The following is an 18,673-nucleotide window of genomic DNA, read 5'->3' as shown; positions in this document are numbered from 1 at the left end:
TGGTAGTCCCTGACCAGAAATATTTTGTCCTCGCTTTATAGGTTATCTTCCCTTCGTTTCTGAAAGTTTTTGTAATAAGGAGAAGCTGTGGCTGCCCTGCTCCTGCTATAACCGTCGCCACTCCATGCTCTTCTTTGTAACAAGATGATACGAAAGATATATCACTTAGATTATTTTTGCTCAAAGCAGTTCCCATAATATATCAATGGCGTCAACACTGCTACAGACATGAAGGTCTTAAACTACTACTTTCAGATCTACTGGAGCAAGGAAATCTTGAATAAGATACTTTATTCAGCTTCAGCGGATTTGAGGAGCAAAAATGGTCAATGAACAAAAGCTACAACAGGTGTTTCCCTCCTTTTAAGGGTTACCAGATAACATCAGGCAAATGTCACTGTCCTATACAAAGCAAGCATGCCTATTTTTTCTGATGAAACTGATATGTATATATCTCTTAAGAAACTGCAGCAGCAGGTACAGATATGAAACATTGGATACCTCAAGAAAAGATGATGTTTCATGGAAGCCATCCGGTGAATCCCAAAACTATAACGGTCAATGAACAAAAGCTACAACAGGTGTTTCCCTCCTTTTAAGGGTTACCAGATAACATCAGGCAAATGTCACTGTCCTTTACAAAGCAAGCATGCCTATTTTTTCTGATGAAACTGATATGTATATATCTCTTAAGAAACTGCAGCAGCAGGTACAGATATGAAACATTGGATACCTCAAGAAAAGATGATGTTTCATGGAAGCCATCCGGTGAATCCCAAAACTATAAAGCTTTTAGCCTTCGGTAGAAGTTTTTCATCTTCGCAATAATGTTGACATCTTGCACAACTCCTTCTGAAGCAAAAATAAAAAAAATATGTGCCAAGCACCATAGCTAAGTCTTTATACAAGATATTTTTTTTACAATTCTATGCAGATTCTGCTACCAACAAGCCTATAAACATGTTGATGAATATTGCATCTCTCAACTAATGTCTAGATTAACAGTTGGAACTGGATTAATCCATAAAAAATCCCCCAAAGAATAACGAATGTTAAAATAGAACCTGACAAAGGGAAGAGTAACAGCTAAGGTAAGGGATTAACATAGCAATGTAATATGGAGAACCATCACCTCAAAATCAGATACCGGGATTCAGAAGTAAGCAAGAAAACGATCACCTCAAATTCAGATACCTGGTTTCAAAAGTAAGCAAGTATTAACAATAATGACAATTGTGATAAATCATCACATTTACGGTTCAAATCAACAAAAATTCCAAATCACTTGATATTGGCTACCAACTCTCAGTTAACATGGCAGCAGCAGCAAACTATGGCAGAGGAGAAATAATGGCCTCCAACATGTTCAGATCATGAAGAGAAAAGACATTTTTTGCGGGAAGAGAAGAGAAAAGACTGTCTGAGCATGGCCCGAATAGAGAGAGGGAAGGGAAGGGCCTTCCATAGCGAGCCATGGCCTGCACGCCCGCCATGGTGCTCCTCCGTCACACCCGCAGCCTGCAGAAACCAACCGCATGGATCAAATCAAAAAATCCAGAAGAAGAAGATGAGCTGAGGGGAGGGGAGGCGAGGGGAGGAGCATGGAGGGCGTCAGTACCTTTGATGTCTACGTGCTGCAACCCTTCACCGACGTCGATGTCCACCACATCAGCAAGCACCGAGAGAAGGCCGCTGCCTCCGCCGTCGTCGCCCCATCCCCATCCATCCATGGGTAGGTGTTGGTCTAGAGTTTCATCCCCATCCATCCATTGGTTGGGCCGGACTATTTTTCGTTCACACGGATGATATCTTAAATAAAACTTCCTAGACTATTACCTCAAATACAAGCTCCTTTCGTTCATATTGGTGGAGCACTTCTCAAAAGATACCAAAATCTGAAAGTAACTAAATCACAGTATTTAACCTATTTTATCTTCTTGGCAAATGAAAGTATAGCTATAGCTTTGTATCAAAAGTGACAGAAGAATTCAACAGCAGTACATTAACTGAGACCTCGGGTATGGGAGTGTTTCTGTCCAAGTACACACACACACAGAGAGAGAGAGAGAGAGAGAGAGAGAGAGAGATCTTGGGAGAATATTGCCTTGAGGCAAGCAGATAACAAATTATAATTTTGACAAGCATGTTGGTTGACATTTAAACAGGGTAATAAATAAACCAAGATGTGAGACTATTCTATGGTGTACCTAATCAAAAATAAAATCCTTTGTGATTCAGTTGTATATATGTAACTGTAGAAAAAATATTGATATCCGCAAGAGATTAAAAAAAGCACCATGTCATACCTACACATTAGTACAAGAGATGAAAAGGAAACCTATAAACTAAGAAGATTTCCACAATAAACAGAAGAAGCTACTACTGTGCATTATATCCCACAATTAATTTATGATGCTAGCGAAGCTGTACAGGAGCCCAAAAGGAAACCTATAGTATTAAGGGCATCTCCAGCTGTTGGCCCCCCAGGAGGGGCAAAAAATCGCCCCCTGGGGACGCACCGGCGCTAAACCGCGCACTCGGGGCGTGATGCCCCCCAGTCGCGGCCCCCCACGGGTTTTTAAAATGTTTAAATTCGGCGCAAACACAACGCAAACACGTTCGAATTCGTTCAAATTTAAACATATTTTACAAAAAAGGAAAAACTACCGCGGGCTACCCCACCGTCTCCCTCGCCGCCTGCCTCGCCGCCCGCCCACGCGGTTCTACATGCCGAGGAGGCTGTAGAACCGCGTGTAGTCACCGCCGCCGTCGTCGTCGTCGCCCCCGCCGACGCCTCCGCCGTCCCTGCTGCATCCCTCCCCCGGTTGGCGCGGCGGGTTGGACGGTCCGAGGGCGTCGTCGTCGTCGTCGCTGTCGAGGACCACGACGCCGTGCTCGTCCTCGCGCCCACGCTTGCGGGCGGCGATCTCCTCCAGGGCCCGGCGCTGCCGGACCATCTCGTCGCGGAGGTAGTCGTCCCGCGCCCACCGCAGGGCGTCCTCGTCGGAGAAGCCACGCCGGGCTATCTCCTCGTACTCCGCGGGAAGGCCGGGCTCCGGCTTGGGCTCGACAAGGACGAAGCGGCCGGTGGGGGAGGCGTTGTCGCCGATGCGGACGCCGGAGCGGCGGGTGCGCGCGCTGACAGGCGTGCCCTGGGGCTCCGGCTTGACGGGGCGGAGGTGGAGGCAGGGGGAGCCGCCGGACGAGGAGGAGGACCCCCCCGGTCTCCATGCGCCTCGGTGTCCAGGAGCTTCCCCGGCGGAGTGGAAAGGACGGGGGAGCGGGGTACTCGAGGCGCGGCGTGTTGCCGCCCTCGATGTACTCGAGGACGGCATCCAACATGCGCCCGACCACGCCCCACCATCGACGTCGGCCGACGGCGTTGAGCCTGCCGGAGGGCTCGACGCCGTTGGTGGCCTCGAGCTGCTCGGCGTGACGGCGGCAGAAATAAGGCTCCCAGAGCGGGCTGTCGGGGACGTACTGTGGCCCCTCCCTCGCCGCACGCAGCAGGGACGAGCGGATGCGTGCGATCTCCGCACGCCGCGCCGCGCCGGTGGGTACCGGGGGCACCGGCAGGCCGCCGGCGCTGATCCTCCACGCCCCGGGCACCCGCATGTCCGGCGGGACCGGGTACTCGGCCTCGAAAAGGAGGCGAGCCTCGTTCTCGTGTAGATGGCGGCGGCCGAAGCCGTTCGCCGCCGCGCCGTCGCCTGGGAAGCGCTCGGCCATGGGTGTGATGAACTGGAGACGGCGAGAGAGAGGAGAGGGAGGAACGACGACGGCGAGAGAGTGCGAGTCGCCGAGTGCGCTGGGGCGCGTCTTATATAGGCCGAGGCGCCGCCCGTGCGCTAGCCGCCGTGAATACGCGTGGCGAGCGAGGGAGGGCGAGGGACGCGCGTCATCCGGTCTTCACTGCGCCGTCCGTGAGGCATCAATGGCGCAGGCTGACCGGCGCGGCAGCGCGGTAGCTTTGGCATTGATTCGCCGCGGGAAACGAGGCGATGAGGATGACGAAGGGGCGAGAAGAGAGCCGTGTCGCTGACGCGGCGGGCCCGCGGCTGTTTCGCGTCAAAACAGTTCGCCCGGGCGCCCTCGGGCGCCCCCCAGCGCGCCGGGTTCGGCCTGAGTCCGCCGACGCTGTTTTCGGCCCAAGCCGGCGAAAATCGGGCTCCTGGGGGTGCGACTGGGCCGATTTTTCGGCGCCGGCGCAAAAAAAAACGCCTGGGTGCCCTAAGTGCAGACTTCATCTGAATAGCCTTGCTTGTTCGCTGTTCCTAGTTATTGTGCAGACTTTAATCCTAATTTAACCGACCTCATCCAGGTCTCGAATCAAATGTAGCACAGCTCAAAGAGCCGCAAATCTAAAAATATACTAAAGAGTCGCAGCTTTCTTTGCTTCAGCCTTCCGCCCTAAAATATCAAGCGCCCATTGCCCTGAACATTAGTACAAGAGACGACTTTGAATATATCTTCCACCCTAAAGATATATTCAGTGTTCTGCTTGCTTCAAGCTCTAAAAACAACACGGACGCCACAACACATGATAGTGATTAGTGAGGATTTACTGAACCACACGTGCAGCATTTAAAAGGTGTGCATTACCACATCATCATTTATCTAAAATATGATGGCCACATATAGTTTAGTAGTACATCATAGAGAAAAGCATACATGTATTTTAGAGCTGGAAGGAATCACAGAAGCATGAGCATTGCTCGTAGACTATAAATCCAAAGCCACAAAAAATCTCAAGAACTAAATGAAGTTGGTCTGACATAGCTTCTAGCTGAGTAGCCAAGGTCTAGAATCTGAACCTCGGGCTGGTGACAACGGCAGAATCCAAGTCATTCCAATGGCACAATGGATCTGAATCAATGAACGACGCTGACGATGGATCCCTACATCACAATGAACAGATGCAGATGTTTCAGTCGGGACTGGGGGTGCATCAAGAACTTAGGAATTTGAGCAAATGTGGGTTGATGGAGATGTGTGAGGAAGCATGTATAACTGGTTACTACCTTGTAGAACTTGTGCTAGGATCTAGACAACACCGGCTTCTGAAGGTCTTCAGGGTGCTGAGCTGCCGGCCAGGATTTTCAGCCTCTCTGTGTAGGGCACGTTGTTGTCCCCCGGGAACCCCTTGACCTTCTTCGTTTCCTCATTCATCACACTCTGCATAACCATGAACTCATCAGAAATTTGTTCAGGTGTACTCAAAATGGGTTATATTATGATGCCATGGAAATGCAATTAATTTGGCTTACCTTGATGCTGTCCTTGAGCCGAGGAGAAATCTCCTTGTCGAAGCTGTTGAATATCTTCAAATACAGGACCGGGCTTACACCGTCGCTGTCGTTCTCACCGAACATGGTAGTGGGATAGGTAGGCAACTGTACAGATCATTTAATAACCTCTTAAGCTCAGAGTAACAAATCATTTTTCTCAAAAAAATGTATTAAGCAATCAACACTACTTGGTTAAGTAGGTGAAGAAACATGAGAAAATTATCTGAACGCTCACAATGAGAAGCGAATGGAAGGAGTCATGGGGATTCGGCGACGGGAGCGCAATGTGGCACACCTTCCTTGCGCGGGCAAACATGTCTGCTTCAATCGGGGTGTAGGGGGAGTAGTTTGGGGCTAGGGATTTCCTGTTGTCTCTGCAATCAATTTCGAAAGATTCAGTCAGGCATCCTGATAGAAGAAATACACAGTGGATGAATGAATATCAGGAGTCTTAGTAACATTGCTTCTTACTTGAAGAAGCCTTCCCCCCTCTGACTCTGAACACCGACGGCTCAAGGACCGACCAGCAGCCTTCCGACGGTTTCTCGTCGGTCGAATACGGCAGCCTCAGGCCCGCTCTCGGCGGGTACAGGTACTTCGCCGAGCCAGCTGAATTTATCGTCAGTTTTGTCAGCAAAGCATAAACGAAATGCTGATGAACAATTTAAATGGTACTGCTGGATAAGTAGATGAAAGTGCTTTTGTTGACTCACTCATTTCGGTCATTTCATCGCCCTCGTACGATCTCCTCCGGAAGGAGAGCCTGACGATGACCGATTTCTTCCTCGGGTGGTGCGGGAACCTAGTGACCGACATCCTCTGGACCTTGTAGCTCGGGACCAAGCCCGGGAAAGGCCGAGGCGAGCACGACGCCGCGGTCTGCCATTCTTTCAGGCTACCAACAACAACAGGAGCAGCAGCATCCGGATCTTCGCTTTTCACCGGGGGTCGGAGGAGTCACCCTGGCACGCCTCTGCGTCCACCAAGCACACCGCGTCCTTGCACGGCAACGCGTTTGTACCGCCAGCGACGTCTTCCGGGAGATGGGGAGAGGATCTGGATTTACACGGATGGGGAGCATCTGATGCTGAGTACACTGCGAGCCCGAAACTGCACTGCAGGGCATGAGAAACCGGGCGAGCAGAATACCTCCACTGACGCTGGAGTAATCGTTGTCGTCCTTGGAGCCGGCCGAGTCTCCCAACATGCTGAAGGAGTCGTACCACGCCTCATCGTAGATCACTGCAAAAACAAAATAAAAATCAGGGGTCTAGTCGAGCAGGTCGGCGCCGGCCGGAGAAAATGAGGCAAACAAACAGCAGCGGCATCTCCAGCTAAATCAAAGGAGAAATCTGTACTACCTGGTGGCTGGTGCTTGATGGATGCAAAACTGGGTGGATGGATCTCGCAGCTGGCGGACGGCCATCCTTCAACCTGGCTCGGCTTGTGAGGATGGCGGCGACGATTGTCAGCCCGCGTGGCCTAGGCTAGGGGGTGAAAACAGTGTCACGACGCACGAGGACAGTGAGGCACGGGCGCTCTGGTTGGGGCTCGACAGTGTTGAGCAGCCTGGATCTGAGAGAGATGGTGCCACAGAGAGGAGATGAGTGATAACGGCGCCCAACCATGGCCTGGGGCAAGGCCTTGACCGGCGTGCGTGGGCTGGCGGCGGCGCATGCAAAGCAGGCGCGCGGCACCTGGAGGGCTGCTGCTGTCGCGTAGGAGCAGCTGTAGGCGATGACCGGAGGAGGTGGGGAATGCGGTGCGGAGAGGCCGGCGGCGGACACGTCTCGGCGCAGCGTGCATCCTGCTGTCCCTCGTCTCTTCCCTTGTGCGGCGGCTAGGGTTTGCAGAGGGAGAGCAGCCTTGTTTGTGCGAGGGGGCTTCACTCCCTGGTTCGTGCGATGGGTTGTCGGTCGTTTTTTTCCTTAGGTGCGAGGGGACCGAAAAAAATCTACAACAGTTAAACTACGAAAAAAACCGGACGAAAGTGGTGGGACAAAAATTGACCGGCGGAGACTACCAACTACTCCATTAGGAATAAAGATTAGGCACCGAATTGTCCCTGATAAGCACAGGAGCGAACCAGGCCGGCCCATTAAGCCGTTTCGTGTTTTCCTTCATACCCCATGTGGATTCTCAAAAAAAAAAAGGTGAACCCCATGCAACACGGCGACCCCTATTCGCCATTTCAGGCGCCTGTTTCTATTATTTTCGCAAACGGGCGCTCACACACGTGTCACTTTGGGCCGGCCTAGTTTGCCTTCCTTTTTTCTGTTAAAGTTTCAAAAAATGGGTCCAAACACACAACCTCTTCCTTCGAAGAGACTGCAGTAACCACTAGACCATCGCAATCCTTTTTAATTCGTTCTTCTTTTCTTCCTTTTTATTCTCTTTGTTTCTATAAGCCCCAGTTTCGGGAAGCTTCCCAAACCGAGTTTTTCCGGTTCACTACTCAGGTTTCGAACTGTTTTATTTGGTTTTTCCTTTTTCTTAAATGCGTGGATTTTTTTTCAAATTTGATGAACTTCTTCAAATTTTGATAAACTTTTTTCAAATTTGAATAAAAAAATTCAAAATTGATGAACTTTTTTCGAAATCGATGGACTCTTTTAAAAATCAATGAAAATTTTCCAATTTTGTGAACTATTTTCAAATTGATTAAAAAATTATATCTAGTTTCAAAAAGTCAACGGTCAAGTGGTTTGACTAATCAACAACTGACTTGGCTATACTGACCGAGCGAAGGAACATGGGTTGCGATCGGGCGAAAGCAACGAATGAACGAACACGTTTGTTGGGTCGGCCCAAGAGGGGTTTTGCATGAGCGTCGGCGTGTTCCGCGGCGCCGCCAACGTTGTGTAGGAGCTCCCATGCAACACTATGGGCAATCTGCCACTCTGGCCGCAAAGCTCTTTACGAACAGAGTTTTCAAAGCCCCCATGCAACACACAGTTTTGTGTGGAGTTACATCAGAGAGCTTGCTGATTGTAAACCTACTAGAGTGCAGACGGCCTCAACCACTAGACAGCCACCCCAAAGATGGATCCCTCCAGCGGCCGGCGTTGCTAAAAATAGAGTTGATGGTGTAGTCTCGAGGAGTTCAAACGAAGGCTCTTTCTGTTTGCATAGACTCAACGGATATGTTTCTTGGTCCTCCAGTTATTTAAAACACAGGCATCACAGATGCGACCACCCTACAGGCACTTGCATGTGGGGAGGCTTTAGATATAGCACAACACTTACTATTATCACATGTGGAGGTGGCCTCAGATTGCCAGGGAGTGATTCATGATATTGGGAGAGACATTGTAGGAACATATGCAAGCATCATTAAGGAAACCAGATCTACTGCCGTTGAGTCTTAGAATTGTACCTTCATCTTTGAAGGACGTACTACAAATGTCAAGGCACATAGCCTTACTAAATATACTTTTGGTTTTGATCTTGGACGCTATTTGTATCCATATGAACATTGTTGAATGAATAAATCGAGTTTAGGTGCAAAAAAAAAAGGTGAACCATGTAGTGATGGAAAACACCGTAGTGCACAGAAATAATGTAGCACGCGATTTTTTCGTCCACTTTTGGAAAAATAATGTAAAATTCTAAACACTATTTGAAAACATAGAAAATCAAAAAAATTGAACATTCCATGAAATCATGAACATTTTTTTTCAAAAATACAGGCATTTTTAAAAAAAATTGTGAACAAATTTTCAAAACATTAACATTTTTTGAAATTCTGAGAAAATCTTGAAAACATGAACATACATTCAAAACAACTTCTGGAAATGCGAACATTTTTTAAAAGCATACAAGTTTTAAAACGTGATCATTTTTTTGGGTAACTGAATATTTTTCGAAAACAAGTACATTTTTTGGGAAACGTGGCCAACTTATGAAAACATGAACATTTTTTAAAAATAAAATAAGTTTTGAATTCTGAACAGTTTTTTTAAGATATTGAAATTTATAGATTTTTTACTAGAAAAATAAAAAACGAGAAGAAAGCCAAAAAATATAAAAACAACAATGAAATAAAAACAGGCTGGAACACTCTGGAACGCTCCCAGAAGTGGAAGCTCTTCCTGGCGCTAAATGGCCGGCCCACGTACTAGTTTGGTGGCTCCCTTTGTGTGAATCAACGACAATTCGCCGCAGCGAGCAGCAAATAGGAATTTTATGAGCATGGGCGACAAAAAGGATTGGTCATATCGGTACGCCTGAGCAGCCTAAGCCCAAAGTCTTGAAAATTATATTTTAAAAATTGGGAAATGTTGTTGTTTGTATTTTTTAGCTATACTCGGGCTTCGAGTTCAAAGTGCCTAGGTAACATGTTGATGATAAAGGAGAGGTGACCGGTGGACAAGGATATGGGGCACTTGTGACGGACAAATGAAGTGGGGCCCTCGAAGAAGGGATGCTTGCGTCTGCTACAATAGAGATGATGCGGCAAGATAACATGGTAGATGAGGCGATGTCGGTGATGAGTAGAGGAGGAAGCGGCATGGTCGACAAATTGGAGTAATGGGCCTGTGTGGTTGAAGTAGTGTGGTCAAGACCAAGTGAGGAAAACACAATGGGGAGATTACATGTGATTCAGGGGTGCAGATTTCCATATTGGGTTGAGGTGATCCTAGTTGTTCGCAGAAACGGGCCTATAACTGATTTTCCCAATTTGGTTGTCATCCAAACTGTTGGAACTTGTTCGACTTGATTCCAATCATCAACAGAACATTCAATCATTGTGTAATAAAAGAACAAACTAGAAATAACAATGAATACACATTATGAACCTCATCAAAAGGCAGGTATGTGCAATGCCATTGAGAAAGAGAGTTGACCTAGTTAATAAGAAAACTAGACCCAACAAGTGTGCAAAACACGCATCATACGCGCGCGCACACATACACTTTTTTAGAAAAGTATAGGTTGAAACCCACAACCCCCCCCCCCCCCCCCCCCCCCCCCACACACACACACACACTACCCATTGAGCTATGTCATTGGGGGCGGGGACAATATCGTCTCTAACAGTTCTGATCTCCCTAGCCTTGGAAATACTCTTGCAACAAGACATGCGTGGTGGTCGGTCTTCCAAGAAAATTTGCAATCTATCATTGATCTCCCAACTAAGCATCACTAATTCAACATTGGTGAGCCCACGTGAGGCACACCTACGCCTTTGGAGTCAATGCTTAGCAAGGCACAATTACTTTGAAATATACGGAAGGCTCATAATTATCTTCTCTTCATTAAAAAAAGGTTTGGTCTCCCTTGCAGGTTCACTATGTTATGAAAGATCTCCTAGATTGTAGGTCTTTTATCATTTGTGGATGCAGCTTACAAGTTACAACTCTCTAACATTTGATATGTGCCTTCTATTTTGCAAGCTAAAGCTACAGGATTACATGTTGCGACTCTAGCTGTGAATGCTCTAGATGAAAGAACGTATCCCACATACTGTAAACCTTTGGCCAATGTTGCAAAAGCAAGGAATCTCCTTGCAACATTGGAACGTGAGGCTCTTTCGGGCGAATTTCTTCAATGCATCTTCTACTACGCGTAATTACAAATTAGCCCACATTCATAAAAAGTAAAACATTGTATCTCGTCCTCTTGCTATGAATGCTTTTTGAAAATCAGTCGTTTTCCTGGTTGTGACTGCCTTTGCAACAAACATGCTTCAAACTATAAGCCAGAGTTGACTCTTGAGGCTGTCATATGTACTTTGTATGGGATATTAGCCTAACAAAGTATACCTCTTTTAGACGACTTCAGTTTTTCAATTTATTTTTCCTCGACCACCTTCAACGCGAGGGGCTTCTTGTATATTTGTAGATATGAATCCAGCCTCTCCCTCGCATCCGCGAGGACTTTCCATTTATTATTTGTCGACTACTCCCTAGAAGCACCCAACAACCCATGCTCAGCGCCCTTGGTCGCTGGGATGTTGCGTTCTTTGTTGTTCTTATCGAAACAACTGACACACCTCTTAGCGTGATATGTAGTGGCCTCTTCCACGTGCGAGGCCGACTCTATCTAGAGCAAAGAGTCGTCCTCGTTGTGCAAATAAACTTATCGATAAACTCCACTGGACCCTATGACATGGCTCCGTAGCACTATCGTACACCCTTATCATCTTTACCCTCCTTACCATTGGTGCAAGGCACACCAATTTTTTCAACAATGCATGTGACGTCAAAGCACCACTCTCCTCGAAAGCGAAGATGGCCTCAAGCAAGTATGCTCGATTGTGATAGACGAAACATGCACTACAAACAACCCTCATAGCTCAAGCATGATCTGCACCTCCAGAGTCTCAACCATAATGTTGGCCCTACATAGGGCAATGTGGGAAGCGACGACGAACTAGTATGAGCACACGGATATTATGAGTGTCAAAAAACTCTTCGCTAAGACTCGGATCATGATTGTTGTTTCTTAGTCTTGTTGACAAGTTTTTTTTATAAGGAGGTAATATTAAAAAACATCCAAATTACTAGTTTTTTTATAAGGAGGTAATATTAAAAAACATCCAAATTACTTCCAACCTCAACAGTTGTTGGTCACTGATGTCTCTGTTCTTTTGTCTCCCCACTTTCTCTCTACGAGACTCCGATGTCAAAATCCCACATAGTCGTGCTTCGCTGACAAATTTTTCTTTGGTGGTGGGAACACTGACGAGTGATGTCAACGTGCTCCGTGCGACGCCACGCCATCCCAGGCGCAAACCGCCACGACGGCCGACGGCCCGCCCACCGCCGGCGACGACTTTACGCCACCGTACGTCGCCGCCAACGGCGGCGTTACTGGTCAGGTTAAAAGTCAAAGCGAGGTCAGATCAGCGTTGCTTTACGCTACCAACCCGTTCGCTCACCGGAGACGCTACCCGCTCCCACCGCCAGGCGGGCCCCGCGCGTCATCCTCCCCACCCACCTTCTCCCCCGCCGCGCCGGTATATTTAACCTCCGCTCCCAAATTCCTCCCCTCCCCAGGAGCCGGAGCAGAGCACGCACGCCCACGGGATCCCGGCCCCCCCATTTCTCGCCCCACGCCGATTTCTTCCGCCGGGAGACAGGCCGACCCGAGCCGGCGCCGGCGGCGAGATCCATGGGCTCCGTGGCGGCGGACGCGCCGGCGGCGACGGAGACGGTGTTCCGGTCCAGGCTGCCGGACATCGAGATCCCGGCGCACCTCACGCTCCAGGACTACTGCTTCGAGCGGCTGCCGGAGGTGGCCGCCCGGCCCTGCCTCATCGACGGGCAGACGGGCGCCGTGCACACCTACGCGGAGGTGTCAGAGCTCTCCCGCCGCTGCGCGGCGGGGCTGCGGCGGCTCGGCGTGGGGAAGGGCGACGTGGTCATGAACCTGCTCCGCAACTGCCCGGAGTTCGCCTTCGTGTTCCTCGGCGCGGCCCGGCTGGGCGCCGCCACCACCACCGCCAACCCGTTCTGCACGCCGCACGAGATCCACCGCCAGGCGAGCGCGGCCGGGGCGCGGCTGATCGTCACCGAGGCCTGCGCCGTCGACAAGGTGCGCGCCTTCGCCGCCGAGCGCGGGATCCCCGTGGTCACCGTCGACGGGCCGGCCTCCGACGACGGCGGCTGCCTCGCGTTCGACGAGGCCCTGCTGCCCGCGGAGCCGCTCGCCGCCGACGAGCAGGTCGACCCCGACGACGTGGTGGCCCTCCCCTACTCGTCCGGCACCACGGGGCTGCCCAAGGGCGTCATGCTCACCCACCGCAGCCTCGTCACCAGCGTCGCGCAGCAGGTCAGCTCAGCTCACTCCCCGCTACGCTTCCACCTCCATTGCCACTGGCTGGACCGAGCCGCGGATCCTTCGGGGGCCAGGCGAGCTTCCCATTTACGTTTCTCGTGGCCTCGCTTTACGCTTTCCAGCCCGGGACGTTCCTTTTCCCCATCACGCGCCTCTCCGTCGGCGCCGGAGCCCAGCGACCGACCAATTACTCCCCTGCTTAAAATAACGCCGCGCCATTTATTACCCGGATCGGATCGGATCGGATTCGACGGGCCGACGTGACCCACGCAGGGCCCGCCAACCAGCGCCAAGATTCGCGCCCACGCACGATCACATTTCCCAATTCAAACTTCGCCGACCCAAAAATGTTTCAAATTTGCTGAACATCTCGTTTCTGAATTTCAAATTTTTTGACTGTGTGTGCGTGCAGGTGGACGGGGAGAACCCGAACTTGTATTTCGGCCCGAATGACGTGCTGCTGTGCGTGCTGCCGCTGTTCCACATCTACTCGCTCAACTCGGTGCTGCTGGCGGGGCTGCGCGCCGGGTGCGCGATCGTGATCATGCGCAAGTTCGACCACGGCGCGCTGGTGCGCCTGGTGCGCGCGCACGCGGTCACCGTGGCGCCCTTCGTGCCGCCCATCGTCGTCGAGATCGCCAAGAGCGACCGGGTGACGGCCGCCGACCTCGCGTCCATCCGCATGGTCATGTCCGGCGCGGCCCCCATGGGCAAGGACCTCCAGGACGCCTTCATGGCCAAGATCCCCAACGCCGTGCTCGGGCAGGTTCGTCGCGCACCGGCCCCGCTCTCGCACTTCCAATCCATATCCAATGATTGCTTGCGCGATTATCTTAGTGGCAAGCACGTCAGCTACAGTAGGTGAGTGTATGGAGCGTTTGGAAGGCGAGTGAACCTCGAAAGATCATCAATGGTTGTTGGGGCATCGGGGAGGCGATTGGGATGGGCTGGCTAGTGGCCCGGCGCGCGAGCCAAGGTCGCAGTTTGGTGGGTGGGTGGCATGGTGGCGTCGTGCTTTTGGGTGCGGGATATGGCGACATCCCAACCTTTACGCTCCATGACGGCTTCACCTTCATCCCAACTGAAGCGAACGCACGCCACCCCCATGATCCCGGCGGGCGGGTTGCCGTCGCGGCAAGCCAGCGTTTCCTTTCTATAGTGCCAACCGCCAACCGTCAGACTTTCCGGTCGACAAGTCGCTCTCAGCAGGATTGATCTTGCATGTCTGAATCTTCTTTACTTAAAACTGAACATATATCACTCGGGTTGAAATTACAGCGTGTTGATCGTCAGCAGAACGTGGTGACCGGGGGGCTGATGATCTCTCTGTTTTGCAATGCGTGTGCAGGGGTACGGGATGACGGAGGCCGGGCCGGTGCTGTCCATGTGCCTGGCGTTCGCCAAGGAGCCGTTCGGGGTCAAGTCGGGGTCGTGCGGCACGGTGGTGCGGAACGCGGAGCTCAAGATCGTGGACCCCGACACCGGCGCCTCCCTCGGCCGCAACCTGCCGGGGGAGATCTGCATCCGCGGCAACCAGATCATGAAAGGTACTGTACGTGCGTGCGCGCACATTCAGACACAAGCTTATTCATTTTTCGAACAAAATGTCCAACCAAAAATGGTACAGTGCCGCCGTGTCTGGTCACCGCTCAGGAGTGGCAACGACGTGGACGGCACGACGACGTGATCCACTGTTCCATGACTAGCTAGCTGATTAGGTGAGCGAGTGGTTCGCGACTAGTCGCAGGGTAGCTCACGAGTAGATGCTGTAGTAGGAGTACCACTGCTGGTTAGGTGATCGGTTCGGACTGCTCCGTCTCCAGCTCCGGAGCCCAAATTATTGGCCGCAGCTGCAGCAACTTCACCCGTTTCTGACGGCACTTTCGGGCAGATAGATAAGCAGGCGTGGCACGTATCGAACATGCTGCATTTCCAGCAGTTCAGTCGCCTGCACGCATGTGTGCTCGTGTTCTGTCTCCGTCTGCTACGTTTGGCCACTAGCCAGCCAGCGAACGGACGGGCGGCTAGACTAATCTGAGTGATCGGTAGCTGCACGGACCAGAGCTTCTTCCACCTTCTGCTCACCTGACCAGATGCTCGGTGCACCGATCGGTCGGCCCGTCGGTCGGTCTCCAGTTAGGTACTAGTCGCTGGTGACCGGTGAGTCCGCTCGATCCAACCTAACACCCACGTAGTACTAGTAGGAGATGATTCCCTTCTGAAGCACGCCTCCTTGGCCCTCGGCAACTGTTGGCAAATCATCGTCGGCTAGCCCATCGACGGCGACGGCGTGCGTCAGTCGATGAGCCGGCGGCACCCTTTTGGCTTTAGCAGCAGTATGCGCGTCCTGACTGCTCTCGCCGTGCTAGCAATCGTCGCACTGGCGCCTCACACGTCAATAATGGAGCACCCTGAACTGAAGGTCTGAGGCCATACGCATCTCTCAGATTCAGATGTACTTGCACCGCTTGGGCAATGGCGACAAGGAAAAAGGCCGGCAGATTGCGCAAGCGTCTCCAAGGCCTGGCCTTGGCATGTTGCCGCGCGCATGTGTCGTGCACAGCGTCAGCCACCGTCTTCACCGAGTTTTCGGACGAATTGTCACTCTTTTTCCTATCTGCATTCAGGCGAAGCAGATAACTACTGTTTTTCCTTCTTTTTTTTTTTTGGTTCGGTACTACAGTAGTTTTAGTTATCGGCCTTTTGACATGGACCCCACCGCGACAAGGTTTATCTGGTCAATTTTACTGGACTAGAAGACCTTGGTTACAAATAAGATTGTATTTTTCAGAAAGAAAGGGGATATTTTTAAGGTGCTGCCAATCTGACTGAACTGTACGTTTCGCGGTCGAGCATTTTGGTTTTGGCTAAGGCCGCACAATCATCCCCCGAAACGTCGAAGGTTCCGAATTAAGTTGTAGGTCACGGTCCAGTTATGTGCTACATGTACATGGGGTTCCAGCAGTGCAACCAAGCCTCTGAGTAGTACTCCAAAGAATCCACAACAAACTCCCACACATGACTACATAGCTTGCATTCGTTGATGCAGCATGCTGGCCATGTGAAAGCATTTTCCCAAGTACTCCAAGAATCCACAACAAACTCCCACACATGACTACTTATCTTTGCTTAAAAGTCTATGCTTATATTTTTGTGGGAAATGGCCAAGCTTAGGTCTATCATTAGCATAAGAAAACAAAGCCTGCCTTTCTGCTTGTTTTTAACAGTTACAAGTAGAACTAAGTTGTTTGACCTAGCACATGTGGTGAGGTGGAGATGTTTAGCTCCTTCTGACTTGCGTATGGATACGATTTTTTTTTTTTTTTGCGTATGGATACCTTGTACTATGAATGATTGGATACATTGTGGCAACAGGCTGTCCTGTGGGCTGTAGCCACCCATGATTACATACAACCACACATGATGGCAACTGGATGGGAATGTTGACGATTCCTAATTTTGTCCATTTCCCATGTATGCCCCTTCATGCTCTGAAACTAATGCCAGAAGAAGCGCTCCCTCACTTTACTAATACATGAGAGTTTGCAAACTTCAACCCAGCAAAACTTTCTTTTTTTTCGAAAGGAGGAGAAAAACTTTTTTTTTGCTTCATGCTCCCTTCCATATTTATGTAAGCCTTTATTACATGGAGTGTGGATTCTTCTTTCTGTTTGAAAACTATCTAAATACATATAGAATTCGGATATGATCAGTATGTCGCTTTCGCAGACAGCTGGATGCGTGTTCAGTGACTACGAAATTGAAGAATTATTCAAGATTTTATTTTTCACAACAATATATGTACTCCCAAAAGATACATGTACTGTTTACTCTAGACTGCAACTTAAATGGATACGAACTATTACCAGGTAGACAAGTTTCAGACCTTAAGATGAGATTCATTCCACTCAGTAGCGTTTTTACCGGAAATTCTAGCTGTTCACTTGGACTATTTCTGTAATTTCTCCAACTAACTACACCAGCCACACATGCTTAGCCATTGATATGAACTTTTTAGGGAAACAACAAAAAATCTTAATATGCATCATGATGATCAAAGATAACAACTCATGTATAAATGACCAAGCCTATGATTGCAGGTTACCTAAATGACCCAGAGTCCACAAAGAACACCATTGACAAGGACGGTTGGCTGCATACTGGAGACATTGGCTATGTCGATGATGACGACGAGATCTTCATTGTCGACAGGCTCAAGGAGATAATCAAATACAAGGGATTCCAAGTACCTCCTGCGGAACTCGAAGCCCTTCTCATCACACACGCCGAAATCAAAGATGCTGCTGTCGTATCGTAAGTTGATAGACTGTTCTAAGGGATTTAGGATCCATTTGGTCCATGTCAAGAGTAGGTGATTAAATTTAGCTGGTCTTCATTTTTTGCAGGATGCAAGATGAACTTACTGGTGAAGTTCCAGTTGCATTCATTGTGCGGATTGAAGGCTCTGAGATCAGCGAGAGCGAGATCAAGCAGTTCGTTGCAAAAGAGGTAATAACTAGTCGTCCACTTTCCATACATTCAAGTATGACGCACAAATAGAGAAACAGGCAAAGTTGCCACAAACAGTACAATTTTTAACAAAATTCTGAAGAGGGCATAATTTACAACATGTGATTTGTGAACTGTGAGGCATACCGGCCATCCAGCATGTTATTTTACAAGACTGAAGAGAGCATCAAATGTTTGCATTGGTTCATGTATCTTCACCAATTCAGTGCAGATGTGAGACTTCAAAAACCTAACAAATTGTGCAATATTATTGCAGGTCGTTTTCTACAAGAGGATCCACAAAGTTTTCTTCGCTGACTCGGTTCCGAAGAGTCCTGCTGGCAAGATCCTCAGGAAGGACCTGAGAGCAAAGCTTGCTGCAGGCATCCCAGGCAGTGAAAGCACACAGTCCAAAAGCTGAGTCCCATCTTACACACACACACACACACACACACACACACACACACACACACACACCTCTGTCCAAAATCATGTAATGTTCTCAATGAAATGGCATTATTATTATTATTATTATTATTATTATTATTATTATTATTATTATTATTATTATTATTATTATTATTATTATTATTACATATAGAAGGGCTGGCTGGCACATGGTCGTCGATTTTTTCAATTAGATGGCTAAGTTATATGATTTGTTTGTTCGTTCGATGATGTGTATCCTGTCATGTATAGATACCAACTCTTTTTTTTGACAACAAAGGCTGATTATAATGTATACTGCTTATGATTTATACCACAAGTTGAATTAAACTCATTTGTTCTAGTGACCTAAAAAAAATCATTTGTTCTAGTGGATCGTCCGTTTCGGGGTTTGAGTGCTTGCTGCTCTTATTAATATTTCTCCCTGTCTAATAGAATTATAGATGGACTTTACTTCCGGATCAGGTTTTCTCCTTTCTTGGATAAATTGATGTTCTGTCAGGAAGAACATATTTTTGCTCAATTTGCACACAGCACGGTGGTGTTCAACTATAAGCAGTATTGGACTCTTGGATGATACCTGATCAAAATCAGGCCAGACGAAGTGAATGAATATCACTGGAATCAGTATGTTTATTGCGCGAACA

General features: G+C 49.2%; 1 protein-coding gene, 1 long non-coding RNA gene and 1 pseudogene across 2 annotated transcripts; 1 reads left to right on the top strand and 2 right to left on the bottom strand.

Moving 5' to 3' along the window:
• Nucleotides 1-45: 45 nt before the first annotated feature.
• On the bottom strand, nt 46-1,200 carry LOC125518582. Its single transcript, XR_007288031.1, has 3 exons — nt 1,133-1,200; nt 734-852; nt 46-129 (listed from the first exon to the last, which is right to left on the bottom strand). It is a non-coding gene; the product is annotated as an uncharacterized LOC125518582 (long non-coding RNA).
• A 3,836-nt stretch (nt 1,201-5,036) lies between these two features.
• LOC125519352 lies at nt 5,037-12,406 on the bottom strand (annotated as a pseudogene).
• On the top strand, nt 12,273-18,149 carry LOC125525016 (4-coumarate--CoA ligase 4-like). Its single transcript, XM_048690044.1, has 6 exons — nt 12,273-13,064; nt 13,483-13,836; nt 14,419-14,617; nt 17,171-17,384; nt 17,477-17,579; nt 17,857-18,149. The coding sequence occupies exons 1-6, from the start codon at nt 12,405-12,407 to the stop codon at nt 17,998-18,000; spliced, it is 1,674 nt and encodes a 557-aa protein (XP_048546001.1). The 5' UTR covers nt 12,273-12,404; the 3' UTR covers nt 18,001-18,149.
• The last annotated feature ends 524 nt before the right edge of the window (nt 18,150-18,673 follow it).

The sequence above is a fragment of the Triticum urartu genome, chromosome 7, assembly GCF_003073215.2.
Source record: "Triticum urartu cultivar G1812 chromosome 7, Tu2.1, whole genome shotgun sequence".
NCBI classification, from domain to species: domain Eukaryota; kingdom Viridiplantae; phylum Streptophyta; class Magnoliopsida; order Poales; family Poaceae; genus Triticum; species Triticum urartu.
Note: the sequence above shows the minus strand (reverse complement) of the source record. Positions and strands in the feature narration are given on the sequence as shown.

Coding starts and splice junctions, on each gene's coding strand:
- LOC125525016 (XM_048690044.1), top strand. CDS start 12,405: ATGGGCTCCGTGGCGGCGGACGCGCCGGCGGCGACGGAGACGGTGTTC. Junction 13,065..13,482: donor TCACCAGCGTCGCGCAGCAG/GTCAGCTCAGCT, acceptor GTGTGCGTGCAG/GTGGACGGGGAGAACCCGAA. Junction 13,837..14,418: donor CCAACGCCGTGCTCGGGCAG/GTTCGTCGCGCA, acceptor ATGCGTGTGCAG/GGGTACGGGATGACGGAGGC.